Source organism: Micropterus dolomieu, linkage group LG01 (assembly GCF_021292245.1).
Source record: "Micropterus dolomieu isolate WLL.071019.BEF.003 ecotype Adirondacks linkage group LG01, ASM2129224v1, whole genome shotgun sequence".
In the NCBI taxonomy this organism is placed as follows: Eukaryota; Metazoa; Chordata; class Actinopteri; order Centrarchiformes; family Centrarchidae; genus Micropterus; species Micropterus dolomieu.
This window is the reverse complement of record NC_060150.1, coordinates 37,175,432-37,198,210: the sequence shown is the minus strand read 5'-3', so window position 1 is coordinate 37,198,210 and position 22,779 is coordinate 37,175,432. Positions and strand designations below refer to the sequence as shown.

Below are 22,779 nucleotides of genomic sequence, written 5' to 3'. Positions count from 1 at the left end.
GAAAAAAATTTGCATTTTCTACAATGTAGGCATAGGCTCGTGTTTTTTTAAATTTTGTATTATTATTGCAAGTTCAATTATTTCTAGAACAGAGGGATTAGAAGAATAAGTAGTGTTAATTGCGCGGCAGGTATAACGAGCAGGTCTAATCCTTCTTCCCCCCTCTTTGTATTGAGTTTTTGTGGGCTTAATGAGTGGCAGGTAGGGCTGCTTCCTGCTTTCTCACATGCTCAAATAGGCCTCTCACTGCTTGCAGTCCTGGACCCTGGCTGTGTACAGGAAACAATTGATTTTGAGCATAAAGTTAATTATGCCTAGAAATTAGACAGCCTTAACGCTGGGTAAGGACTCAGAGGTTGATTTCCTGACAGCTCTTAATGCACTCTCACATATCACTCACGCGTGCGCGTTTTTACTACAGACTGCAATAATTTGAGGGAAAAGGACACTTACCTCGTCTGCTCCTGCTCTGGTTGTGCTTATTTCTAGCATATATATTCCTTAAAATAAAAATGTAAATGTTGCTCAACTACATTTTTTCCAGCCTTAATGGTGAATTTGGAGAAATAAATGGACAAAAAATCCTTTGGGCTTGGTTCTGCACTGGTCTGAGTAGTTTCCTAGGCTACACAAGTCGGTATTATAAAGATAGCCTGAGCTCAAAGAATGTCGCAGTGGTCGGCTTATTATTGAAACCGAGAAAAAAAAAATCTTATTGAAACTTTTTCTTTTGATGAATTAACTCATGGGCAAGGAGGATAAGCCTCGCTTAGCGTCTTCTGCACTGAAGTAGGAATAATTAAAACAATTTAAAAATCCTGCTTTGTGTTTCTTTGGACAGAATCAAGTGCCTTTAATTCTTCTGTGTTTTTGAAGACTTTCCAAAAGAAGACGTTTTACCCAGAATGAATTCGTAAAATGCATTTTGATTATTATTGTTATTGTCGCTGCTGAAATGAACAGTGGGAATAAAGTTTTCACGGACAGATAAAGACCCGCTGACCTCTCCGAGAGGGACTTTAGCCTACATATGGTTTACGCGTCAAACTGACATTGCCTGCCGCTGAAAGGGTTTTCTTTAATTCTATTACCGGACGTGGGCTCGCTTTGTTTCAATACTGTCGTATCAAAATGATTGACAAAGTAATAAACGCGTCATGCTGCTGCATGTGATTATGCCGCGGCATTTGCATTGGACATTGAGGGGAATATGACAACCTTGACAGACTGGGGATTTGCTCTGTCAAATAAACACGTCTCCAAGGATCTATATTGTTGCGCTGACAATGCCTCCCATTCATTGAATTTCAAAGTATTTCAAGTTCCTGTATCGTTTTGATCAACGTGGGCTGGAGTGTGTGGGGATGTGCAGCATTAGTGAATGTTGGGTCAAAGAGAGAGAAAATAATATGAACGAATGAATAAATAAATACTTGGCCTGAGCGGAAATTAACTCTACACTGGCGACACTCTTCCATAATTAATATCTCCCCCCGCCTTTCCACCTCCTCTTCTTCTCTTTCTTCGTTTTACAGGTTCAGTCCTCCAAGTGCCTCTTGACGCTGCAGTGGTCACACAAGCTGCGTGCACTACAAAAATATCACTTTTAACAAATCATGCATTACAGTGCTGACATTTAATCTTAAATGTCCTTTCTCTTAAAGGAAGTGAAAACATCCCAGTAGGATCATTTTAAAACTAGCTCCAAAAATTCTCAAAATGCGTATAAAACAAATAATTTTAATTTCTACTACTTCCGCTACTTTTTAAAAAATAAAAAAATAATAATCTTTTAGGTGTTTTTGTAAATATTTTTGTGCAGTGTAATGCTGTATCTATTAAAAAAAAAAAAAAATCTCACTAACGTTTAACGCTTTTTATACAGGCCACTGGCATTATAGATGGAGGCCATTTATATCCCATGGCGTGCCCACCTCCAGCAGGTGATCCCGGTGTCGTAACGTGTCAGCGGTGGCCTGACATAAGTATAATAATAGTTAATAGAGCGTGATGGAGAGAATGGTATTAAACCTAACAAAGATGTGTCAAAAGCAAAAGTCTATGTCTTCATTAGCTTGATCTCCAAGGACCGTCGAACATTTCATTAGTTTGTAATTTATGAATGTTTGACAAATATTAAAGAGTATGTAAATATGAGAGGCATAATGTCTTTCCTGCGGGAGATGGCGAAATGACCCAAAGTCTTCGATACTGCTAGACTGATCACATGCATTATGATTCTTCTCAAACTGTGCATTTGCTTGTCTATTTGGAACATATTTCCCATCTGACGTGTGAAATAGTGCAGATAAAGCAATGATTCATAATGTTAGCAACATTTGCATCCCCTAATACTCTGTGTTATTTTGATATATGATGATATACTATCTCTTTTATCGAGTGTATAAATGCACTTTTGCCATTATGGCTTTGGCTAAATCAGTAGGAGGGTTTTTTGTCCTAAAACGGTCCATTTCCCTGTTCGTGAACCACTTCCAGCGCAGGAAAATCGTTATTTTTATTTTTTGTCTCAACTTCTTGGGCCACATAACATGGAGTCGTTTTGTTCTGTGCTGAAACTTAAAGGATAATACCTCTGGAACTTTGACGTGTCGGGCTTTAGTTGAATTTCATATTTTGGCTGAATTTCCACGACAATCCACACACCTGTTCGCCCACAACTGCTGCTTTTGTCGCCAAACGCTCTTACAGATCACACAAAGGTCAACAGAATATGATACATTCAAGTTATGATAAATGACTGTCAGGTCGACTTAATCGCCAAAGGGCAAATCCTCAAATTCAGAATCATTCTTCTGCGTGATGCATGGCTCGCTTTTAAGAATCTGGACTTTGAGTAGGCTACACGAGCCTTTTTTATTTTGATATCTTAAATTATTTTATTTAGTTTGTTATGTGAAACAAGGAGAAAATATTTTTTTAAATATATCTCATGTGAGCCTACTAAAGCTCCGCAGAAAAGAGCTGGAAGAATTCAGATTACTGTTTATATGCTGTGCTGCTGCAAAAAGAACTGTGTGGTTTTTAATCCCCCATATTTTCCCCCTCTTCATATGCACATGCAACACATCATGCCTGAATAGACCTATATGTTTGCTCAAGTTGCGGCAACAAAGTTCTTCTGCATATGCGAGATGCCTTGCGTGAATGGAGGAAGTTGCTAACTAGAGAAGTCTTCAGTTCAGGCTGCGAGATCAAATGAGAGAAGGAGATCTCAGATCAAAAGAGAACCAAATAAGCGGGTTTCTGATTCATTCATGCAGCTGCATTGAGACCAAGGCCAACAGGCGTATCATACACTGAAAGGGAGCTGCTATTCAGAGTGCAGGTGTGAAGTATGTGGTACATTCTGCCATATAATGTGGAAGTTGTTAGAAATGCGTGTTCGGGCCTATAGGCTGCTAGGGGGCTGATTCACGTTGGAGGGAGGCCGCTCATCTATGGAAGTAAAACAACTTCGTTCCCTGAAATCTGTGGATGACGGTAATCCTAAAACCTGGGGAGTTGGGTAGAGGTGGAGGGTGGGTGTCCTATAAGGTCTTATGGGCACTTATTTCTTTTTTCCAGCTTCTCCGGATAGTGACTTATGTGAGGTTTGCCTGCTATATACAAAAGCTACCGCAGGGGTGTAGCCTTAAACCTGCCTTAACTCTGCTTGCTCACCTTTTTATATGCGGAATACAGTTAATTTAGCTTTAAAGGTTGTCATAAATCTTTATGACGGAAGCTCGTGGTAGCCTACACATCACAGCCACGTGATCTTGTACCCCCCCCCCACTCAGAAACTAACCTTGTGGTGTTATTAGAATAAAATATTCAATATTCGTGGCAAGCTTTATGGTTGTAGTTAACTTGTGGGTGCATAGTTTGCCTTTTGACTTCACTTCTGCACACTCAAAGTCTAACGCTCCTTTACGAGGAAAAACTGAATACTCCTATACTATACTATAATAATATATAGACGGGGGATAAAAATGATAAAACTATAAATAAATAAAATGTGTATAATAAACAGTAATATCAATGCATCCTTTTATTCGACCTATGTTCCCAGAATGCCAGCTCTATTATAACAACGCTGTCCTGCCTTTCCGGTCTGTTTCTGGTGGGTCTATTGCACCTGTCCTCCCTGTCTTTCTCTTTATTTTCCCTGCCAATTTCGGCCACTTCATTCCTGATAATTATGACCTGGTTGGTGCTGGAGGTGCTGATGGCGGTGTTGGAGCGTGGGGTGGGCGTGGAGAAAAGGGTTGATGAGGGCTGGTGTGGAGGGGGTGAGAGAGGCTTTTACTCCTAGACTGCTAATCCCCCTATTAAAAGGGTTTTGTTCAATAATGCCGGACAGTTTCCGGAAGTAGGATTACCGCCTCCATTATTTTACAAAGAAATGATATTTCACACTCAAATGAGCCTTAGGACGCGGCAGCAGTGGTGAGAGGGTCTTGTGAGAAATGAAATGGATTCATTTTCTTTTTTGTTGCACACCCTCCCTCTTATTTTCTGTCTTTTTTTCCCTTTTAAACATCATCTATCCTATAATTTATGTGAATATGTGTATTTCCTTTGAAACTGCAGTGCCAGTTTCCTGCTTTCCTGCTCGGAGTGGACTGGCATTATAGTGTTGCTGCTCAAGTGGAGACTCAATCTCTCTCTCTCACACACACCTGTTCTTTATTCTTGACCCTATTGCTGTTATCAGATCAGAGGTCGTCACTCAGCTAAAGGTGGGAAGCCCCGATGAGCGAACCCAATGGGATCAGTAGTTAAAGATCCTCTCTTCCAGTTCTAGCTGACTGTGGTATCCACTGTCTGCGCGCTGGGAATTTAACTTTCACAATAAAAGCAAACCGTCGCCATATTTTATCTGTGCTGTGGTACAAGCATGCCAGTCCACTTAACACTCAAACTCTTTGGATTCACGTTGCAATCCAACCCTCTAACTGGAGACAGCATGTTTATTTTGGTCAAAGTTATACCTAAATGATTGTGCGTTAAAGGTCACTGAACTGTTCAGCACTGGCGCGTGGTTTTTATTTTGTCTAAACGAATTCCATTTCTCTTTGATCTCTGTCTGCAGTAAATATTGAAGGCATCAATACTTCGGCTGAAAGTTTGCCATACCTTGCTGACACACGGGCGTCAGGTTTTAACTCCCTCGCTTCTTTTTTGTAAAGAAACAACCCTTTTAAATGTTGCCTATCCTTCACTCTCAGCGCTGAATGGAAAATGTTTTAACGCGACTCAGTTAGTTCTTGTCCATATTGACGACTGGAACTAAAAGCTTTAGACGGCCCAATAGAGAGGAGCCCAATAGAGAAGAGCCCAACAAATCGGTGACAAAAGGCTTTCCGTGTCATCAACGTCGTTCAGACGACCTAGAAGAATCCCTCTGATACAAACTTCCACTTCAAAGCCTCCCACTTTCAATTGAGATCCAACTATCTTGTTGGTTTTTTTCTTTCCTTCCTTTGTTTTTTTCTCTTACTGGTGCCAAAAGAAAGCATCATCATCATCTTCTTCTTCTATTCGGTTGGTTTAGCGTTTATTCTTTTCTTTCAGCTGGGCCCCTTCCACAGAGCAAACTGTCATGCACTTAACCAAACTCCATACACGTATTAGGGGAGTTGTAGCTGTGTTGTTTCCACCCACTTCTGCCTCAGTCAAGGCCGGAGTAAAAATGTCCCCCTCAGCCAAAAGTTTTCCCAGCACAGCAGAGATCTTCAGGTTTATGGCTAAGCTGCACATTTTCACTCCTCTTCAAGCTCCTTTGACACGTCTCGTTTTTATTTTATACTATAAGAATCTCGAGTTCTCTGCAGATGTTCAATGCTGAAATCATCCGTTTATACGTCTATTACTAACGTGCAATTTTCATTACATGCAGCCAAGCTCTCGTGGATTTATATTTTATGCATAGAGCCTACATTATGATTATTGTTACATGTTTCCATTGAGCAGTTCGGCCCTCTTGCAATGCAAGTCTATTATGGTGTGGGACAACTGCGTTTTAGCGGCTTCTCCTTTGATTGTCGTAAAGTAGGCCTGCAGCAAAAGAATATATTTTTCTTCTTTATACTGCCCTCGTCTGCAATATAAAGGACATAGATTACCGTTTCCTACCCCATGGGAAGCAAATATTACATTCTTTAGAGCGGGCTTTTGAGTCCACGGACTTGGCCCCATATCATTTGAGTTTGACTTGGCTATTGCTATAGAAATCTTAATTCACCATGAGGATTCACCGTCGTGAAAAAATGGCTCTTTGTACAAAGTGTTCTTTGAAGTCTGGATCAGAATATTGTAGCCCTTCATCAAACTCTGCCCACGTCTGCATCAAACCACAGCTCAACTGAGAAAGTAAGACTTAACACAAAAGTGGAGCAAAATTTAAGTCGCCCCCTTTTAACAGAGAAAATAAAATCTTTAAATGTCATATAAAGGACGTTTCATTACATGAAGCTTCTTTGAATTTCAGCAGTTTTATCTGAAACTTAAACTCAGACATGGGGACATTATTACTGGAGCTTGCCTACAGGCTGTGTGTAAAGGTAGCAACAGTTTTTTTAAAGGACATATTTTTCAAAGACATAAAAAAAAATATTTTGCACATATTCCCCAGGAAAAATGGCCACTTTTAGACTGATTGTAAATTCCACATAAACCCGAATGGCTCAGCAGAGTTTTCACTTTAGTCATACAAGATTTATTCAAAATACTCACAAATTACAAGGCAATTCGGTACGAATTTTGAGTGCCTCTCGATTTCAGATATTCAAAAAGGAAAAATATATATATTGACGACAATGATACAAAATCACAAAATGCCCACTTTGATAAAACATTTATAATTTCACGGTCGTATATCAAATACTGCAGGCGTATGAAACAGGCCGATTGCTGACCCCCAATGGCACAAATGGACGAAAATGCTGTAAACATAAAATGTTTGTACAAATAACTGCAGTAATCAGTAAGAAGCTGCTTTGAGGCAGATCCTTACAAAAACATCAACACATCGAAACGTACAAAATTTACAAATGTACATTTTTTTGGACCTAATTGAAACATGCACTTTGGTTCCATAATACAAAATCCTCCAAGAGCAGATTGAAAAATAAATAAAACCATAAAGAAGTCAAAACTCGAATTTACAAAATAAGTTTACACCAACATGCCTAAGCCTACAATAATGCACCACATAGTCGGACGGATTTACACGACTCTCTCCACAAGTGGACCAGTGGGCCGTTAGGGCGCACAGGCACTGAGCCAACCGTTTGGATTCGCTGAGGTTTGAAAATATATTCTTTTATTGTGCCTGGAAATTAGCACGTCTTTAAGGTTTGCACATGTTCCTTCCATTGTGGTTAAATTGCGTCTCTTGGCTCTGGGTGTCTGTTCGGTGGCTCATCCAAAAGGGGGTTGGGGGGGACCAGTGGGCCCTCACAGGCTTATAGGCACCAAAGCCAAACCATTTTAAATAGTTGAGCTTTTTGAAAATGTGTTCTGTCACTTCTGTCACCGTGCTTGAGTCCAATTGGGTTAAAACGCGTCCCTCGGTTCTGGGTTTCTGTAAGGTGGCTCGTCTGTGGGGTCGGGCGTGGAGGGTCCGCTGGGTGGTGTTTGGGCGCCGCTGGCACCTGAACTGTGGCACACGTACCACTCGCTTAAATTCGCGGGCTGGGAGGATCCCACCGGCTCCGACAGCACCGATGAGCCTCCTGGCTCCCGGCCCAAGTCTGAGGAGGGGGAGACCAGGGACGGGGTGGAGGACTCGTAGCCTGAACTGGGCGGGGGGGACTTGCAGTGCACCTTCATGTGCTTCCTCAGAGAGCTTGGATGTGTGTAGGACTTATCGCAGCCTCTCACTTTACAGTTGTAGGGCTTATCGCTGGTGTGGACGTGGGAGTGCTTTTTCCGGTCACTGCTGTTGGCGAAGCGTCTGTCGCAGCCGTCAAACTCACATTTGAAGGGCTTCTCACCTGTGTTACAGTGATGGTGACACAAGAGAATATAAATCAACAAACTACATATCTAAAAAAAAAAGCAGTGATATTTGATGTTCACCTATAAGGTATCGTGCATGCATGGGCTTATAATAAACTAGCAACAAGTATCCATGTAGGTAGCCTATCTGTGGCCAAAACATTTCAAAATAAATATATTTCTAAAGCTGGTACAATTGCAGCCACTTTGGTTTTTTTTGTTATAGCCTATTTTCAAATGTCATTTACACACACACACACACAATATATATATATATATATATATATATATATATATATATATATAGTATTAACAGTAAACACGCTTCCCCCTGCACTTACACTTTAAAAGTTTGCCTATTTGGACAGACCTGCCACGAGTCTCAGTCTGGTGTATACAGGAGGGCTGAACCCCTACTGTCCTGGGTCTATACCTGGCGTCTGCATACGTCAAAACAGACAACCTATGAGCACAGAAATAGCAGGGCCCAAAACCAACTGAAAATAATGATAAATGAAAGTATCGACACAGCCAGGCTTCGCCTACTGTGTGCTAACGCAGTCTGTCTGCTGTTTGAAATCTTGGAAAATGGTTATGGACTGGGTCTAATCTTCCGTCTTAATAACAAGTATTTCTATCTGATTATGACAAGGCAAAAAAAAGACAATCTGAATAAATTACACGGGAATCATCCACTGCTGATTTTTTTCTCCTCCGATTAAAGCTTTTGAGAATATGTAATTGCCTCTGTCTAATTACACTTGCGGGTTGAATATCAATTTGACCTTCAGCTGTTGGGTTGAGAGAGCCAATCAAGGATATTAGTGTAGTACAAGAAACCGTCAAGGAACAGACCCCAGGGGCAGCCCCAGTCATAAGCACACTTTCGGTTAGGTTTTAAACACGATACGAAAGACCAAGCCCCTTGGGAGTCAACACACAGAAATAATTTAACAGATTTGTACTTAGGTAATGTGAGCAAATTATATGAATAATACATAGGGTGCAGAAACAGAGCAGAGGGGGAGTGCCATGCAGCCACCGGGAAAAATGAAAAGAAAAGTAATCATTGTATTCATTTACAAGTCTGACTCGACATTTTAAGGCCTTTCCCCCCCTTCACTAGCTCCACCGCACGTTATTGGTGCTCCGAGGCAAGCAGCCATATTGTACAATTATATGTGTTTAAAGTTAAATCAGAGCTGCTCCATTGTACACACGTCATTTATTACAGACGGAGGCAGCTCTGCCAACCTGTTGGTGAATTATTTTTAGCCGCATGCACTTGTTAACTTGTTGCTTTGACTAAAGGCTATCAAAAGCTGATCATTCCAAAAGCATGCTTATTATTTCACCATGCATGTCACATCACCCCTGGTGGATAACAAATATAAAGCTGCTACAATACATTTAATGGCATTACTCCCTTCTTTGTAGCTTTAAATGTCCATTATTATTATTTAATTATTATAAAACTGAAATTAAGGAGGATGCATAAAACAGCTACTAAACAGAGCAACAAGTGGCTGGAAAGAAAAAGAAAGCATCACTACCGGTTCATAATATCAGTTACACTGAATGTGAAGATGCACCTATCCAACTTTGCTGCCAGTCATATCTGGCATGCACTAAACTACATGGACGAGACCTGACATGGGCCTCAGTCTTTGTGCTGTGGTGTAAACAAGAGGTCGAACCGTCAAACGCCTGAGTGAGCTGTTCCCTAATCCCCAAGCTGTACCTTTTGTAAAACTTGGCGAGTGCTGATGCAACTCATAACAAACAAGTGACCAGTAGCTGTTGGCGTGTTGATGTACCAGCAGCGCAGATTGATTAATTGCCATGGCCCATCAGAGTATATTTTAAATGCTTAAAATCAAAGACAGGAAAATTAAAGCTCATAAAAACACAACCTGAACCAATGTGGATACTATACAAAGCCTATATTTAATTTTCAACATGCGACTTGATTATTTTGTTTTCACTCATTATAGTGAATTTCCAACATTTCTGCAACATTTCCTTTTGGCTACTGACCTGTGTGCGTCCTTTTGTGAATCTTAAGGTTCTCGGATCTTGCAAACACTTTCCCACAGCCAGGGAACGGGCATGGGAACGGTTTCTCCCCGGTGTGCACTCGAATGTGATTTACCAGTTTGTACTTCGCTTTAAAAGGTTTCCCTTCCCTCGGACACTCTTCCCAAAAACATATATGGTTCGCCTGCTCCGGTCCTCCAACGTGCTCCACCGTCACATGCGTTACGAGTTCGTGCATGGTGCTGTAAGTTTTGGAGCAAAGTTTCTTCGGCGAGAGCTCCGGCTCCAGCCACTTGCAAATCAGCTCTTGCTTTATCGGCTGCCTCATGTAGCGGAAAAAGGCACCGGCTCCGTGGTGGTGGTGGTGGTGGTGAGCGCTAAGATTCATGTTCAGATTCAGACCACCGTAGCCATGCAAAGGCGAGGCGGAGAACGGATCAGCCCTGGAGCTTGCCACTTGACTCAAGTGATCAGACCTAACATACATTTCTCCAGGTAGTCCTAACCTTATTTGTCCATTCAACGCTTGGCCACCCGGTGATCCGCTAGAAGGCTGGTCGTGATGGAGTCCGGAGAAGAGGGTATGATTCCCAGCATCAGGGTGATGACCATAGTGTCCGGGATAGCTACCTGTTGTTGAGACAAACATTCCGTGGTGAGAGGCTGAACCAGAAGTCTGGTCAGTCAGTACTGGCATGGCTTGAGCTGTCAGATCTCTCCGGATGAGGAAATCCCTACCTGCGGATAAAGCCTGGGCCGTGTGAGACATAGAATAGGGGACCGATGTCGCCTGAACCGGGCCAAAAGCTCCCGTTTGACTGGAGACCACTTCACTGTGGCCTGCCATATGATGATTGTGGTGGTGGTGATGGTGGTGGGGATAATGATGGGCTGGGCTGATTTTGAGGGCCGCGGAGTGCCCCATGTGTTCTGGCCCGAATGGACTCGGCCCCAGGCGGGGTTCCGCAGTAATCTCCCCAGGGTGCGAGTGAGCCATTGAGTGTGGATGGCTGCTGAACCCCGGGAAGCCTGTCACGCTCTGAGGGGTATGGTGGTGATGATGGTGATGGTGGTGAGCCCCTGCCAAGTCAACTAATCTCAGCGCCGTGTTCCGTTTGGAAAACGTAGGGTCCATCACGGGGCTTCCCAATGCATCCACGCTCATTACTTCCTAATTTTAGAATAACTTGACAGCAGGCAAAATAATAATGATGATGACAAATATATTTTAATCGCAATGAAAAATAAAGAAAAAATACTTTATAAAGTTAAGTCTATCTGCAGACTACATGGAATCCCATTCGGTTGAGAGGCAGCAGCAGGACGCTTTGATACTGAATAGAGATTCATGGTAGGCGCTGCAGCCCGTGGAGCTAAACAATCACCCTGCGCTCTAATTGGTCAGAGCTCGGTGATTGACGTCACCAGTGACAGTTTCCAACGTGAAGAAAAATGTCTTAGTGACAGCAAGCAGCCAGCGCGCATGCGCAGTGTCGCCGGCAACGCTTGAGAAAAATAGTTGTTATGCAAAGGTTATTGTACAATAAAAGTCCTAAAAAGTTGATCCAGATAAACAGTCGTCTTTCTTTTGTCGCAGCGAACAAAGGCTGAGCGCTATGAAAGAGCTATTCCCCCCACTTTGATTATGCAATTACAAAACAGACTGCCTCGGGAAGAGTATGCATATTGCCACTATAAAAGTTGTAAGGATCATAAATAATGCAGTGATATCTTCATCTTGCCCTGCAACGTGTGAAGGACAACTCTGCGCACAACTTTACGCACGTAAAAGATCGGCGTCCGCGGAGAAAAACTTGTCTACTTAACCAAAAGGAAAACTCCACGTGGGAGTTTAAAATAGTCCGGAGTACATACCATTAATACGCGCTTTGATAAATACCCATATTTACATATCCAGTCGTTTGCCCTTCAGCGCGTACCACAGTGTTGACTCCAGAGCTCTGCTTGGTGGGATCCGTGTGTGTAGTACGTGTGAATAGGGCGAGCTGCGGCCATTGTTCCGAGGGTAAAAAAATGTAATGGACGGGACCTGTTGTTATGATCCGGGGTAATTTTGCTTTAGACCCAGGATGGCAGCAGCTGAGGGTCACAGGAGGTGGTGCCGTTGAAGACTTAAGTTCAAAATAAAACGTGTGTGTACTGTAAGTATCGGTTACTACATATTATCCTGCAAAGTGATCTTAGTGATTATTTTCTGCTTTTTGTCTGAATGCGTAAAAGAAAGCGGTTAGTTAAGGATCATAACAACATGCCGTATAAATTATCTACCGCTCACTGCTGATTTTTTTTTTCCATGCACTTTTTAAACAGTCAGCCGACGAACAGGACCATTTAAAAAACCCAATGTGGGCTCATTAAATGTTGAGAAATGTTTGGATGTTACTGTACACGGATTAATCTTCAGCACGGTGGACATCTTTTTGTCTGTGTAACAAACATGAATGGCCGACATTTTAACTAATTTACTTGAATAAAATATATTTTTGTCTTGTCCTACTAATACACTTACAATTAACAGTTATTACTTTAATAGTTATGAATTTTTTTGATTATAGTATGTTTATGTTTTGCAACCAAAATGGTGTTACCAAAGATTTAGGTTATTTGTTGTTTGTTTGTTTGTGTGTGTGTGTGGGGGGGGGGGGGGGGGGGGGGGGGGGGGGACTAAACGCTTAATCTTAGTAGTTGCAGACAAAAAATAAAGTGCGTGAAAGTGACCTGAAGAAGGTCACACACAGCACTGATCACTTTGATGTCTAGTATCAAATGTGTATGCGTGTTATTTGACTTCTCCGGTCATCATTGGTAATTAGTGAAGGTTTTAAAACTACAACCTAAATTTATTGTCACAGGCGCTCGACAGTCTCTGAATCTCCTTTTTATTTTCGTTCATAAGAAAATCAGCTGGACATATGGATGACTGAACGTGTCGTTTTCAGATATAAACCAAAGTAAATCGCCGAATATGGTGAACAATGGGACACTCACACACAAAATAATTAGCAAACTATATTCCTCTTTGTTATTTCTCTGAATTGACTTGTCAAAATCGCTGCTGACAGCGTCATATCCAGCACGTTAGAAATTGAGTCAATATTTTGAGACATGACGGATCCAAAAGATGTTTATTAAATGGCCTTTGCGCATGGGGTTCATGAGGCTCACAGCTGTAGCCTTCAGAGACATCACAGCCCCAGCGTAATGCAAAACTTTGAAGTGCTATTTCTGGTCCAAGTTGTGCATGCACTCACATTTGGAGACAAGTAAGAAGGGGAGTTAGAGTTATAAGATCCCAAACCCCCACCCCCCAAAAAAATGAATATTGCAGAGAGGACTCACAAAACGCTGCTTTTGCTTGTAGCTTCTTTCACTGTAAATCCTAATTAGCTCCTGGTAGCCATTTTAAATTCTACATTATGACTGACATTAGGATCTTGACACTAAACGGTTATTGGCCTTTTAATTAGGACGTATCTTTATGCATGAAATATGTTAGAATCATTTTAGAGGCATGTATGTGGCACATACACTTTAACTGCACTTGCAAAGTTATATATAACTCCAACAACTCTCTTTTTGGCACGCAATTTCTAATGTATCGTCACTTGTTGCAAGTCTGAGTATATGACCACCAGTCTTGACTTTTTTAATGATATGCCATTCTTACCGTTTTCTAGCTGTTGAAAGGTTCCAAAAATTTGCATAGCAGAGTGGGCTACCTAAAACGGGGATCAAGTTGTAGGTCTACTTGTTAAGTTGAGAACAACAAAACTTCCCCTCTTTCCCGGGTCTGACTGACTGGGAGAATGCCTTGCGGAAACTAGCCTAGTAGCAAGAAGATATTTTAATGGTTCGCATGGCACGTTTGTGCATGTGGCTTTGAACTCTAGCAGCCGGAGGTTCCTGCAGAGAGCGCCGCAAATCCCACTTGATAACTTCGACAACCCACAACGTTTTGCACTTGCACACAGGCTATGCATCACTGGCCTGCACAAAAAGAGTAAGTTGCACAAGCAGGCCAAACCGTGATGGACACGTTAGGCATTCTATAGGATCCAAGTTAAATACTGGCCTATATATTCAAGGTAACCTGTATGAACGTGGGGTGCTGGTGAACGTGATGATGTGGAAATCTAAAGCGCAGATGTTGCACTGGTGTGAGCTCCAGTGGACGCGGAAACATTGTGTAGAGCGCGCACAAGCGTGAGACAACACGACGTTATTCCCTTAGAAGGGAAAGGGATACGCTGATAATAACAGGCCTTTAAAGAGAGTGTTGACAGTGGGCAGACTTTATCAAACCTCAGGGTTCCCCACGGGGTTCCCCAAGATAAGACGTAAAACGGGGATTTGCATACCTGTACCTCACACGCGTAATGAGGGTCCACCTTTGAATACTAATACTGTTTACCATCCTGTCAGTACATCCTCATTGCAATAAATTAAATCAGTGTCATTAGGTCTTCCTCTGGCTTTGTCTTTGTTTATATCAAGCTCGTGTCAGCTCCATGCTTTTAATCACTTATTAGTTTGGATTGATACACAGACAGATAGATAGATTATATCTGAGAATGCTTACAAAAACGTTACCAATTACACTACCACAGGGTCTACTTGGTAATCCCCATGTTAACAAAGAGAATCTGTCACATTTGGGTTATAAACTGTATTGCAGTATGTGGCTGCAAAACGTGCTTTGACTTTCTACAAAGCCAGTTGTTGTCTAGTCTTTCTCAACTTTTGTTTTGCAGTTATTCAGCCTTTTAACCAAATTCACAGTCAGCAATCTCACAATATCTGGGATTGATGATGCAAAGAGGCCAATAGAAGTGTGGGCCCTGCACCGTGGATTGTTATTTGGTGAGTGGATGTTATTGGGGGGAAAGGGGCTCTGCCAATGAGCGCGCAGCTCCGCGGCCACATGACTACCCCCCTCCTCTCCCATTCATCAGGGCTGGACTGTGTTGTCTTTTCAATTCATTTATCTGCAGGAATGATTGCGACTATCAGTCTAGAGCTCACCGCCTGACTGAGGAGGTGAAAGTTGCGCCACAGGAAGATAAACCGCAAAAGACAATATTGCATGTATACATGATTTTGCGTGTGCATCGGATGAGCTGTATAGGGGAATTCCTCGCGTCTTAATAAGTAAACAGAAAATCGGTGGATTGGAGAGTTTGCTCAGTCGAGTGAGGTCCAAGAGACAGAGAGAGGGGGAGGAAGAATATCTGTGCGTGATTTTTTGATTTCTGCTCTCAGTCGTCTCGGCGAGTCTAGACTGAAGATGCTCTTGGACGCAGGACCACAGTATCCCACCATAGGAGTCACTACTTTCGGCTCCTCACGGCATCACTCAACAGGCGAAGTCACAGAGAGAGAAGTGGCGTTGGGGATAAATCCGTTCGCAGATGGGATGGGCGCCTTCAAAATAAACCACAGCTCCCACGATATTGGCTCCGGACAAACGGCGTTTTCCTCCCAGGCGCCCGGCTACGCGGCAGCCGCTCTGGGACACCATCACCACCCGACCCACGTTGGCTCTTACTCCACGGCGGCTTTCAACTCCACCAGGGACTTTCTCTTCCGAAATCGGGGCTTCGGGGACGCCACCGGGGCGCAGCACAGTTTGTTCGCCTCCGGAAGTTTCGCAGGGCCACATGGACACTCGGATGCAGCGGGGCACCTGCTCTTCCCAGGGCTCCACGAGCAAGCGGCGAGCCATGCGTCTTCCAATGTGGTCAACAGCCAGATGCGGCTGGGCTTCTCGGGGGACATGTACGGACGCGCCGACCAGTATGGCCACGTTACAAGCCCGCGGTCCGATCACTACGCTTCGACCCAGCTGCACGGCTATGGCCCCATGAACATGAATATGGCCGCACACCACGGAGCCGGGGCCTTCTTTCGATACATGAGGCAGCCCATCAAACAAGAGCTCATCTGCAAGTGGGTCGAGCCGGAGCAGCTGACGAATCCCAAAAAGGCGTGCAACAAAACTTTTAGCACGATGCACGAGCTTGTGACCCATCTGACGGTGGAGCATGTGGGGGGACCAGAGCAGACCAACCACATCTGCTTCTGGGAGGAATGCGCCAGAGAAGGAAAGCCATTCAAAGCCAAATACAAACTTGTAAATCATATCAGAGTACACACCGGAGAAAAGCCCTTTCCGTGTCCGTTCCCCGGCTGTGGCAAAGTATTTGCTCGATCGGAAAATCTAAAAATTCACAAAAGGACTCACACCGGTAAGATCCGCACAGATTGAGTGAGCGCTTTTTACAGCCAAATCCACGCTGACAATATCCCATCCAAAATATGCATGCGATCCGGGTTATTATTTATTAGGCAGCTGGAGTCTCTCCACTGGCATGTGATTCAGTGCAGTTGTCAACAGAAAATATTTCATATGTTTAAAACAAGTTGTGTTATTTTACGTTAAGTGTTACTTGTGATATGCATTTAAATTTAATGATATGAATTAATTCATGGGCCTGTAAGTGGATTAAGTCAAATTAATTACCAGTCCATAAGTAAGACGGCAATTGCCAGTGTGTCAAATTTAAACTTAAAAAAGGCTGCACTTTTTATTCTTCACCACTCTTTAATGAATTTAGTCGGTTTTAACACTTTTAACGCGTAAAAAACATCGCACAAAGGAAAATACTGTGTTTTTTAATCCAGTTTTAAAGATTGTGTTTATTCTTTTCTTTATTTAGGTGAGAAGCCTTTCAAGTGTGAGTTTGAAGGCTGCGACAGGCGATTTGCAAACAGCAGTGACCGCAAGAAACACATGCACGTCCACACGTCGGACAAACCCTATCTCTGCAAAATGTGCGACAAGTCATACACACACCCCAGCTCCCTGCGAAAACACATGAAGGTAAAACCCGATGGCTGTTATTTCTTCTGTCTTCACTTAACAATAAAATATGCTGTTTTATCTAGTCTGGAAATGAGAATTAAAAATATTTATATTGTGTAATATTACGAGAAAAAGTCACAGCTTTTATTCCATGTGTTGTTGTTGTGGGGGTTTTTTTGTTGTTGTTTTTTTTAACAGAAACAGATAAGCATAAGTTAATTTACCATGACACTTTCTTTCTTTCTTTTCTTTCAACCGGGAAATGAGATTAAGATCTTAATGGGAATAATAATGTTTTGTATGCTTTGTTTAAGAATTTTGCAGACGTTCAGAGCAGTCATATTAGGGAGTTTTAATTTGTTTGGCTGCATATCTTGTGTCCTGTATTTGCACAAAAAACAAACCCAGGACACACAGCATATGCAGGGTGCTTTTTAAAAACGTCTTTTCTCATTGTTGAAGGTCCACGAATCCACCAACCCAGGACCGCAGCCATCTCCAGCGGCCAGTTCAGGGTACGAGTCCTCCACACCTCCCACCATAGTATCACCGTCCACAGAGAACCAGAGCAACAGCTCCATATCACCAGCAGCCTCAGCAGTACACCACACAACCAGCCACAGCACGCTGTCGTCAAATTTCAATGAATGGTACGTGTAAATATTTTTGACAAAAGAAAAGAGGAAACAGACTGCAGAATTTAAAAAAACTGCTTGGAATCAAAGACTTTGTAAAAGTCAGCCAGTGAAACATGGACTGAGAAAACACGGGAGGCCCGAACGATCAATTAAAGGCTGTCTTAATGTCAATGAAAGAGAATGCATGGACAAAAAGGAGGCGAGGACAAGCCACCGAGTTAAACTCCCCCCCCCCCCCCCCCCACCCCTCAATATTTCTTTGAGTCTTTATTTTTACGGAGAGACTGCTCAATAGAGATCTCAATAAGCATGCTATCTGCGAGGCCTGATTTTTTTTGTACATAAAGGTTTTCACCAAGTTGGAACAAAATGTAATATTTTATTTTGTAAATAGTTCTATCACAGTTTAAGGGAATTTGTGAAAATGTGGTCCCTAGATATATGGAAAAATGAGATGGTTTTAAGAATATTTGCGATGAATAGACTTCATTGAAAAGAATGTTATAGTTGTGAACCAAATGTGAATTATTCAGTATTACTACAGTCTACACGTCGACCTAACCGACTCTTAGTATTAATGTGCTTTTGTAGCCTATTCAGTGCAACATTTTCGTCCAAGGTCCAGTTTGAGTAGCACAGTATCATTGTTGTTATTTAATGTCATGTCGATAAATCGTGTAGTGAAAGCCTGAAATTCCGTGTCAATCTGTTTATGTACGTGATAAATATAAAATCTCTGTCAATTGCTTTGTCTGAAAGGAAGTATTATTACATGTAAGTAGCTCAATTTTCCATATTTATCCGCATGTAAAGGACCGGTAACATGTTAGAAATGATCGGTATTTATGGAGAAATGCGCTCGTATGTAAAATTTAGTTTACAAAAAAATGTTTGGATACATTTCGTACTATATTAAAGGATTAAAAAATACAATCTTACAATGCGTTGGAGGTTATTGGTTTCCTTGGTTGGGTGCTGTGTGAAACTAATGGGTTCTTTTTACATAAGCTGCATTACAATTGGAAATAATTAGCTGCAGACTAAAGCATACTTTTTTCTCCAGCATGATAATGCATTTAGTACGATTTAGATGAAAGAATTATTGCATGTTTAGTTGCACACATAATTTTAACTCTTTACTGTGTGTGTGCATGTTTTCTGCAAGTGTGTGTGTGTGTGTGTGTGTGTGTGTGTGTGTGTGTGTGTGTGTGTGTGTGTGTGTCTCAGAGGCAACAGCTCATTTAAAGCCAAAAGGTTGTGTTTTAAACGCACTGTCACAACTTCCCTGACAGTCAATAATAAGTAAATCCACTCCCCAGTCTGCATCTTCTGTTTATCCAAAATTAACATCCAACACTTTGCCCTCCAGTAATGTGCAAATTAAATCGATTAATCACGGCGGTTGTTCCTCTTTGTAAACTGGAATAGTTTGCGCTACTTAATTGTTCGGGAATCTAATTTTCAGATCTAATTTATTTATTTTATTTTCCTGCGTTTGTCGGATTTCACAGATTTAGGGAGAGCTCAGGAGTCCATGTGGCCCCTCATTGTTCCTGGCTGCAGCTTGCTTGACCGCCCCATTAGGCAGAGATCACATCAGCAGCCGCTAGTGATCATGGTTAACACTGCCAGTGTGCACAGAGCCACGATCTGTCAGTCTGCAGCTCTGTCAGAACTGCTGCACACACCGAAAACAACCAAATAGCCATTTGAAACTGAAGAAGAATCGACACACAGCGGCCAGGTTGGCGTGCGTGTGTCCGTGCGCGCTTGCCGTTTATTATTATCAGCCAAAAAAAACAAAAAAAAAAACACCCACGACTCCCGCCATCTTAGATTATTTGTCGAATGTATTCATATTTTCTTTTCACGGACTATTACATTTGGAGATAAATGAAGGATGGTAATAAAATGACTTTTTCGACTCTATTTAACACTATCTATCTATCTATCTGGGTTCCAGTGCTGATGCTTCACTAGTGCACTGCTCTAGAAATGACGCACTCCACGCCCTGAGAAGTCGTTTGAGAAAGTCACTTTGCAGCTTTATAGAAAAATGTTCACATGTAAACTGGAAATATAAATAGCTTAAATTGGATGTGTTAAAAGTATCTCATGTGGTTTGTAGCCTGGCGGGATATTCCACACGTGCACCATATTTAATTATAAAGGTGGTGCCAGGTTGACAAGCTAAACGCAGTTTATTCGTCATTTGAACTTGAGAAAACACTTTAAATGTAAAGTTCTATGTCAGAGTCCAGACTAATAATGATGGACAATACTTTGCTGGAATATATTGGGTTTTCTGTCAGGATTGATGGTTATTTGCCTCATTATGGCCACAGACTTGAGTTCATATCTTCCAATTTAATTTCCCTGCACATGTTTTATTGAAGAGAGAAACAACAACGTTGTAGCCCTGCTCCTTCAACGTGCCAATGTGACTCAATGCAAAGCATGCACTTTGACTATGCTGTTTCATTACTTAGCTTTATGCTTCTGTCGTATTACTTTACACTGAACCTACACACTAGGTGTCGAAAATAAAATACTCGTAAAAAGAGGAGTCGACGACAGGCTGCGGTGCGTCTCATATCAGACAGCCCATAGAGCTGATGGTGACTCCAGATCAAATAGGAGCGCAGGAAAAACATCCACTTTAAATGTATTTACGCTCAAGTCTGGAAATGACAAACATTCAGATATCGGGAAAGCGCAGGCGCCAGCATCATGAATATTTATTACCAGCACTTGTGGCCAGTAAACCGTGCCTGACGTTTGTGTTACCAAGGTAGACACTCTGCAGCTCAGCTGCGCATCAAATATCAGACAGAATGGTGGTTCAGCCTTTTACTCCATGTTGTTTTTACACATTTAAAAGTCTGAATCTTTTCTGCAAGCAACATACACTTTCAGAAGAATAGGTTTAATGCAATAGTGGCTGCATTTTCTAAATTTTAGTTTCTCTTAATGACATTTTGGACCGTTCTGGCATTTTTTTCTGGTGATCTGCCTCTTCTGAGACAACTTCAATAAGGCTGCCCTGTTTTTTTAAACACTGTATGTTCACATAAATGCAACTTTAGGAGGGACTTTTTTCAGAACTTGCAGCCACTACCACGCAGAGTCCAAGATTAGAAAAAAGCTATAATCCGCGCCCCATGATGGATGAGGTGCCCATGCCTTTGCCAGCACAGATCTGCATGCCCAGCTGCCGTCACTCACTGAGAACTAAATCGATAAGTTAAACATTTGCAGTTAGGTTTAACTATTAGCTTTCTGGCTAAATGATCCTGTATGCAAGAGAGAGGCTGGGTGCCTGTGATATCTATTTTTAAAAGCTCCAAAGTTGAAAAACTTCAGAGGCCATACAACCGAAGTTGCAAGTCATGAAATGGTATCCTACAGTCTCCATCTGCTGAGTTTAAGAGTACTAATACAAAAAGGTCAAATTCAAGTCAAGGCCACTTTCGTTTATTGGCATGCAGACATTTCAAAACGCCTCCAAGAAACCCTGTCGTATTTGCAGCCATAAAACGATTTCATTGCCAGACTCTGGGTAATGGAGCAATCCATCCCACAGTGAACGTCTAAGTTTGCATACAACGATAATCCAGACATTGATTTTTACAGAGAATGATTTATAATCCTCATGCATAGTGAGTGACTGCGCGATATGGAGATCGCCGGTTGGTTATTTCATTTTTTAAGTTTGGAAATACGTTGTATAGCCTATAATGAAACTACTGTTTTTAAATTTTTATTTTGTATTTTCTGTTTTCAAGACCAACAGTAAATCCAGCCAACATATGAATGTAAAGGCTACTTATTAAATTGAAAAGCCTATAAATATCCCACCGTGATTTAGCTGTAAGCTTGCATTTAAATTTAACAGTCTACTCCAATATCTTAAAAACTCTTAATTTGATTTGCACAATTTCTGACTTATCCTGAATGACGATCCCTTATTTAAAACTCTCTCTTTAGATCTTTATTATGAGCAAACAATAGCTCTGACACATGACCAGAGCTGCACTGGTGCAACTTCCCGTTTTATCTGCGAAATAGGGTTCATCCATCTTTACAAATGAAATGTCAAACTATTGCGAGTTGTAGAAGACACAACACTTTTTTGTTGTTGTTGTTGTTCATTTCTTTTTAGTCTAAATGGTGTTTGGCTGCCTTTATGATAATCCTGACAGGGGCTCAGATAGTTCACAGCTCTTTTTATTTAACCACATCACTGATTGGGACATTAATCTCTCGCTTTGCCAGCACAGTCCCAGTGCCGGGGTTTGGAGAGGGTTCGTTATAGTGAAACATAGGCTCACGGTGACCCCCGTCGCATCAGTTGTGCTCTCTGACATGCCATTAAGTTTAGACCCGTGCAGGAGATTTGTGGGGGCGCTGACACGGTGTTGTCGCGTCTTCTTTGACGTGTTGCTAAATGAGGCCACTCCAATTAGCTCTTTGCTGCACGGGTGAGACTGCGGCACACCTCTGCAAAAAAGGAGAGAAAAAAAACAGTTACTGTCTGAGCCGATATTTATTCAGGGAAGGTCGAGTGAACGTCGTGGTCCACACCTGAGCTGATGCAAAACAGTATTTGATTCGTTACTGCAGTTTTTAGGTGGTGAAAGGTCTGGCTTAAGGGCACTTTGGAGGCCGTGGCTAAGAGGGAGTGGAGCAGCCCTTAAATACAGGAAACCGGAGCTTCCGGTTCTCAAAATCACTTAAAGGGCTAGTTCGTCTTTATTTTGCCCAGTTGAAAATAAACGTTTATTCACATACAGAACACTGAACTAAATAAACATTTTCTGATTTTATACTGGCCTGTTTGCAACCCTTAGAAATCATTAATAACTTAAATGTGGCTGTTAGTTTCTGTATTTTGTGGCCTGTCATTGAAATTAATAGTGAGAACAGAGCTTAAGCCTCTTGTTTAGATTTCAATGAGAGTGCAGTTGATTTGTTATAAGGCATCCACCATAACACATTTTTAATAAATTCATCAGCCGGAATGAAAACAGCCCACATTTTTTGGATTGTATGTCTTCAAAAAAAAGCAAAAAAAAAAAAAAAAAAAGCCATACATATGGTGTGTTAATGTCCTGTTCAAAGGAGACGTCTTCTCGCTTACAGAGCAGCTTGTCGACATCTGCTTATCTGTTGGGTCCGATAATGACTTGTTATTTTCGCAGTGAGGATGACCAG

The 22,779-nt window shown here is 41.9% G+C and overlaps 2 protein-coding genes and 1 long non-coding RNA gene across 5 annotated transcripts in view; 1 reads left to right on the top strand and 2 right to left on the bottom strand.

The window, feature by feature from the left end:
* Nucleotides 1-11,209, bottom strand: part of zic4 (zic family member 4) — a 12,821-nt gene extending 1,612 nt beyond the window's left edge. The window contains exons 1-3 of one of the 3 annotated variants that reach the window (XM_046068581.1): nucleotides 10,783-11,209; nucleotides 10,045-10,674; nucleotides 6,802-8,003 (exon numbers count right to left, since the gene is read on the bottom strand). In XM_046068581.1, the coding sequence (XP_045924537.1) occupies nucleotides 7,564-8,003; nucleotides 10,045-10,674; nucleotides 10,783-11,209 (1,497 nt within the window). In that variant the 3' untranslated portion in view covers nucleotides 6,802-7,563. Of the gene's footprint in view, nucleotides 1-6,801; nucleotides 8,004-10,044 lie in introns of those variants that run through there. The other 2 variants (XM_046068571.1, XM_046068561.1) reach the window with 2 other exon arrangements.
* Nucleotides 11,210-15,349: 4,140 nt separating this feature from the next.
* Nucleotides 15,350-17,830, top strand: zic1 (zic family member 1 (odd-paired homolog, Drosophila)). The gene is made up of 3 exons (XM_046068594.1): nucleotides 15,350-16,310; nucleotides 16,782-16,945; nucleotides 17,390-17,830. Exons 1-3 carry the CDS (start codon nucleotides 15,350-15,352, stop codon nucleotides 17,585-17,587), a joined length of 1,323 nt encoding a protein of 440 aa, XP_045924550.1. The 3' UTR covers nucleotides 17,588-17,830.
* Nucleotides 17,831-21,774: 3,944 nt separating this feature from the next.
* On the bottom strand, nucleotides 21,775-22,257 carry LOC123982771. The gene is made up of 2 exons (XR_006828056.1): nucleotides 22,150-22,257; nucleotides 21,775-22,065 (listed from the first exon to the last, which is right to left on the bottom strand). It is a non-coding gene; the product is annotated as an uncharacterized LOC123982771 (long non-coding RNA).
* Between the last annotated feature and the right edge of the window lie 522 nt (nucleotides 22,258-22,779).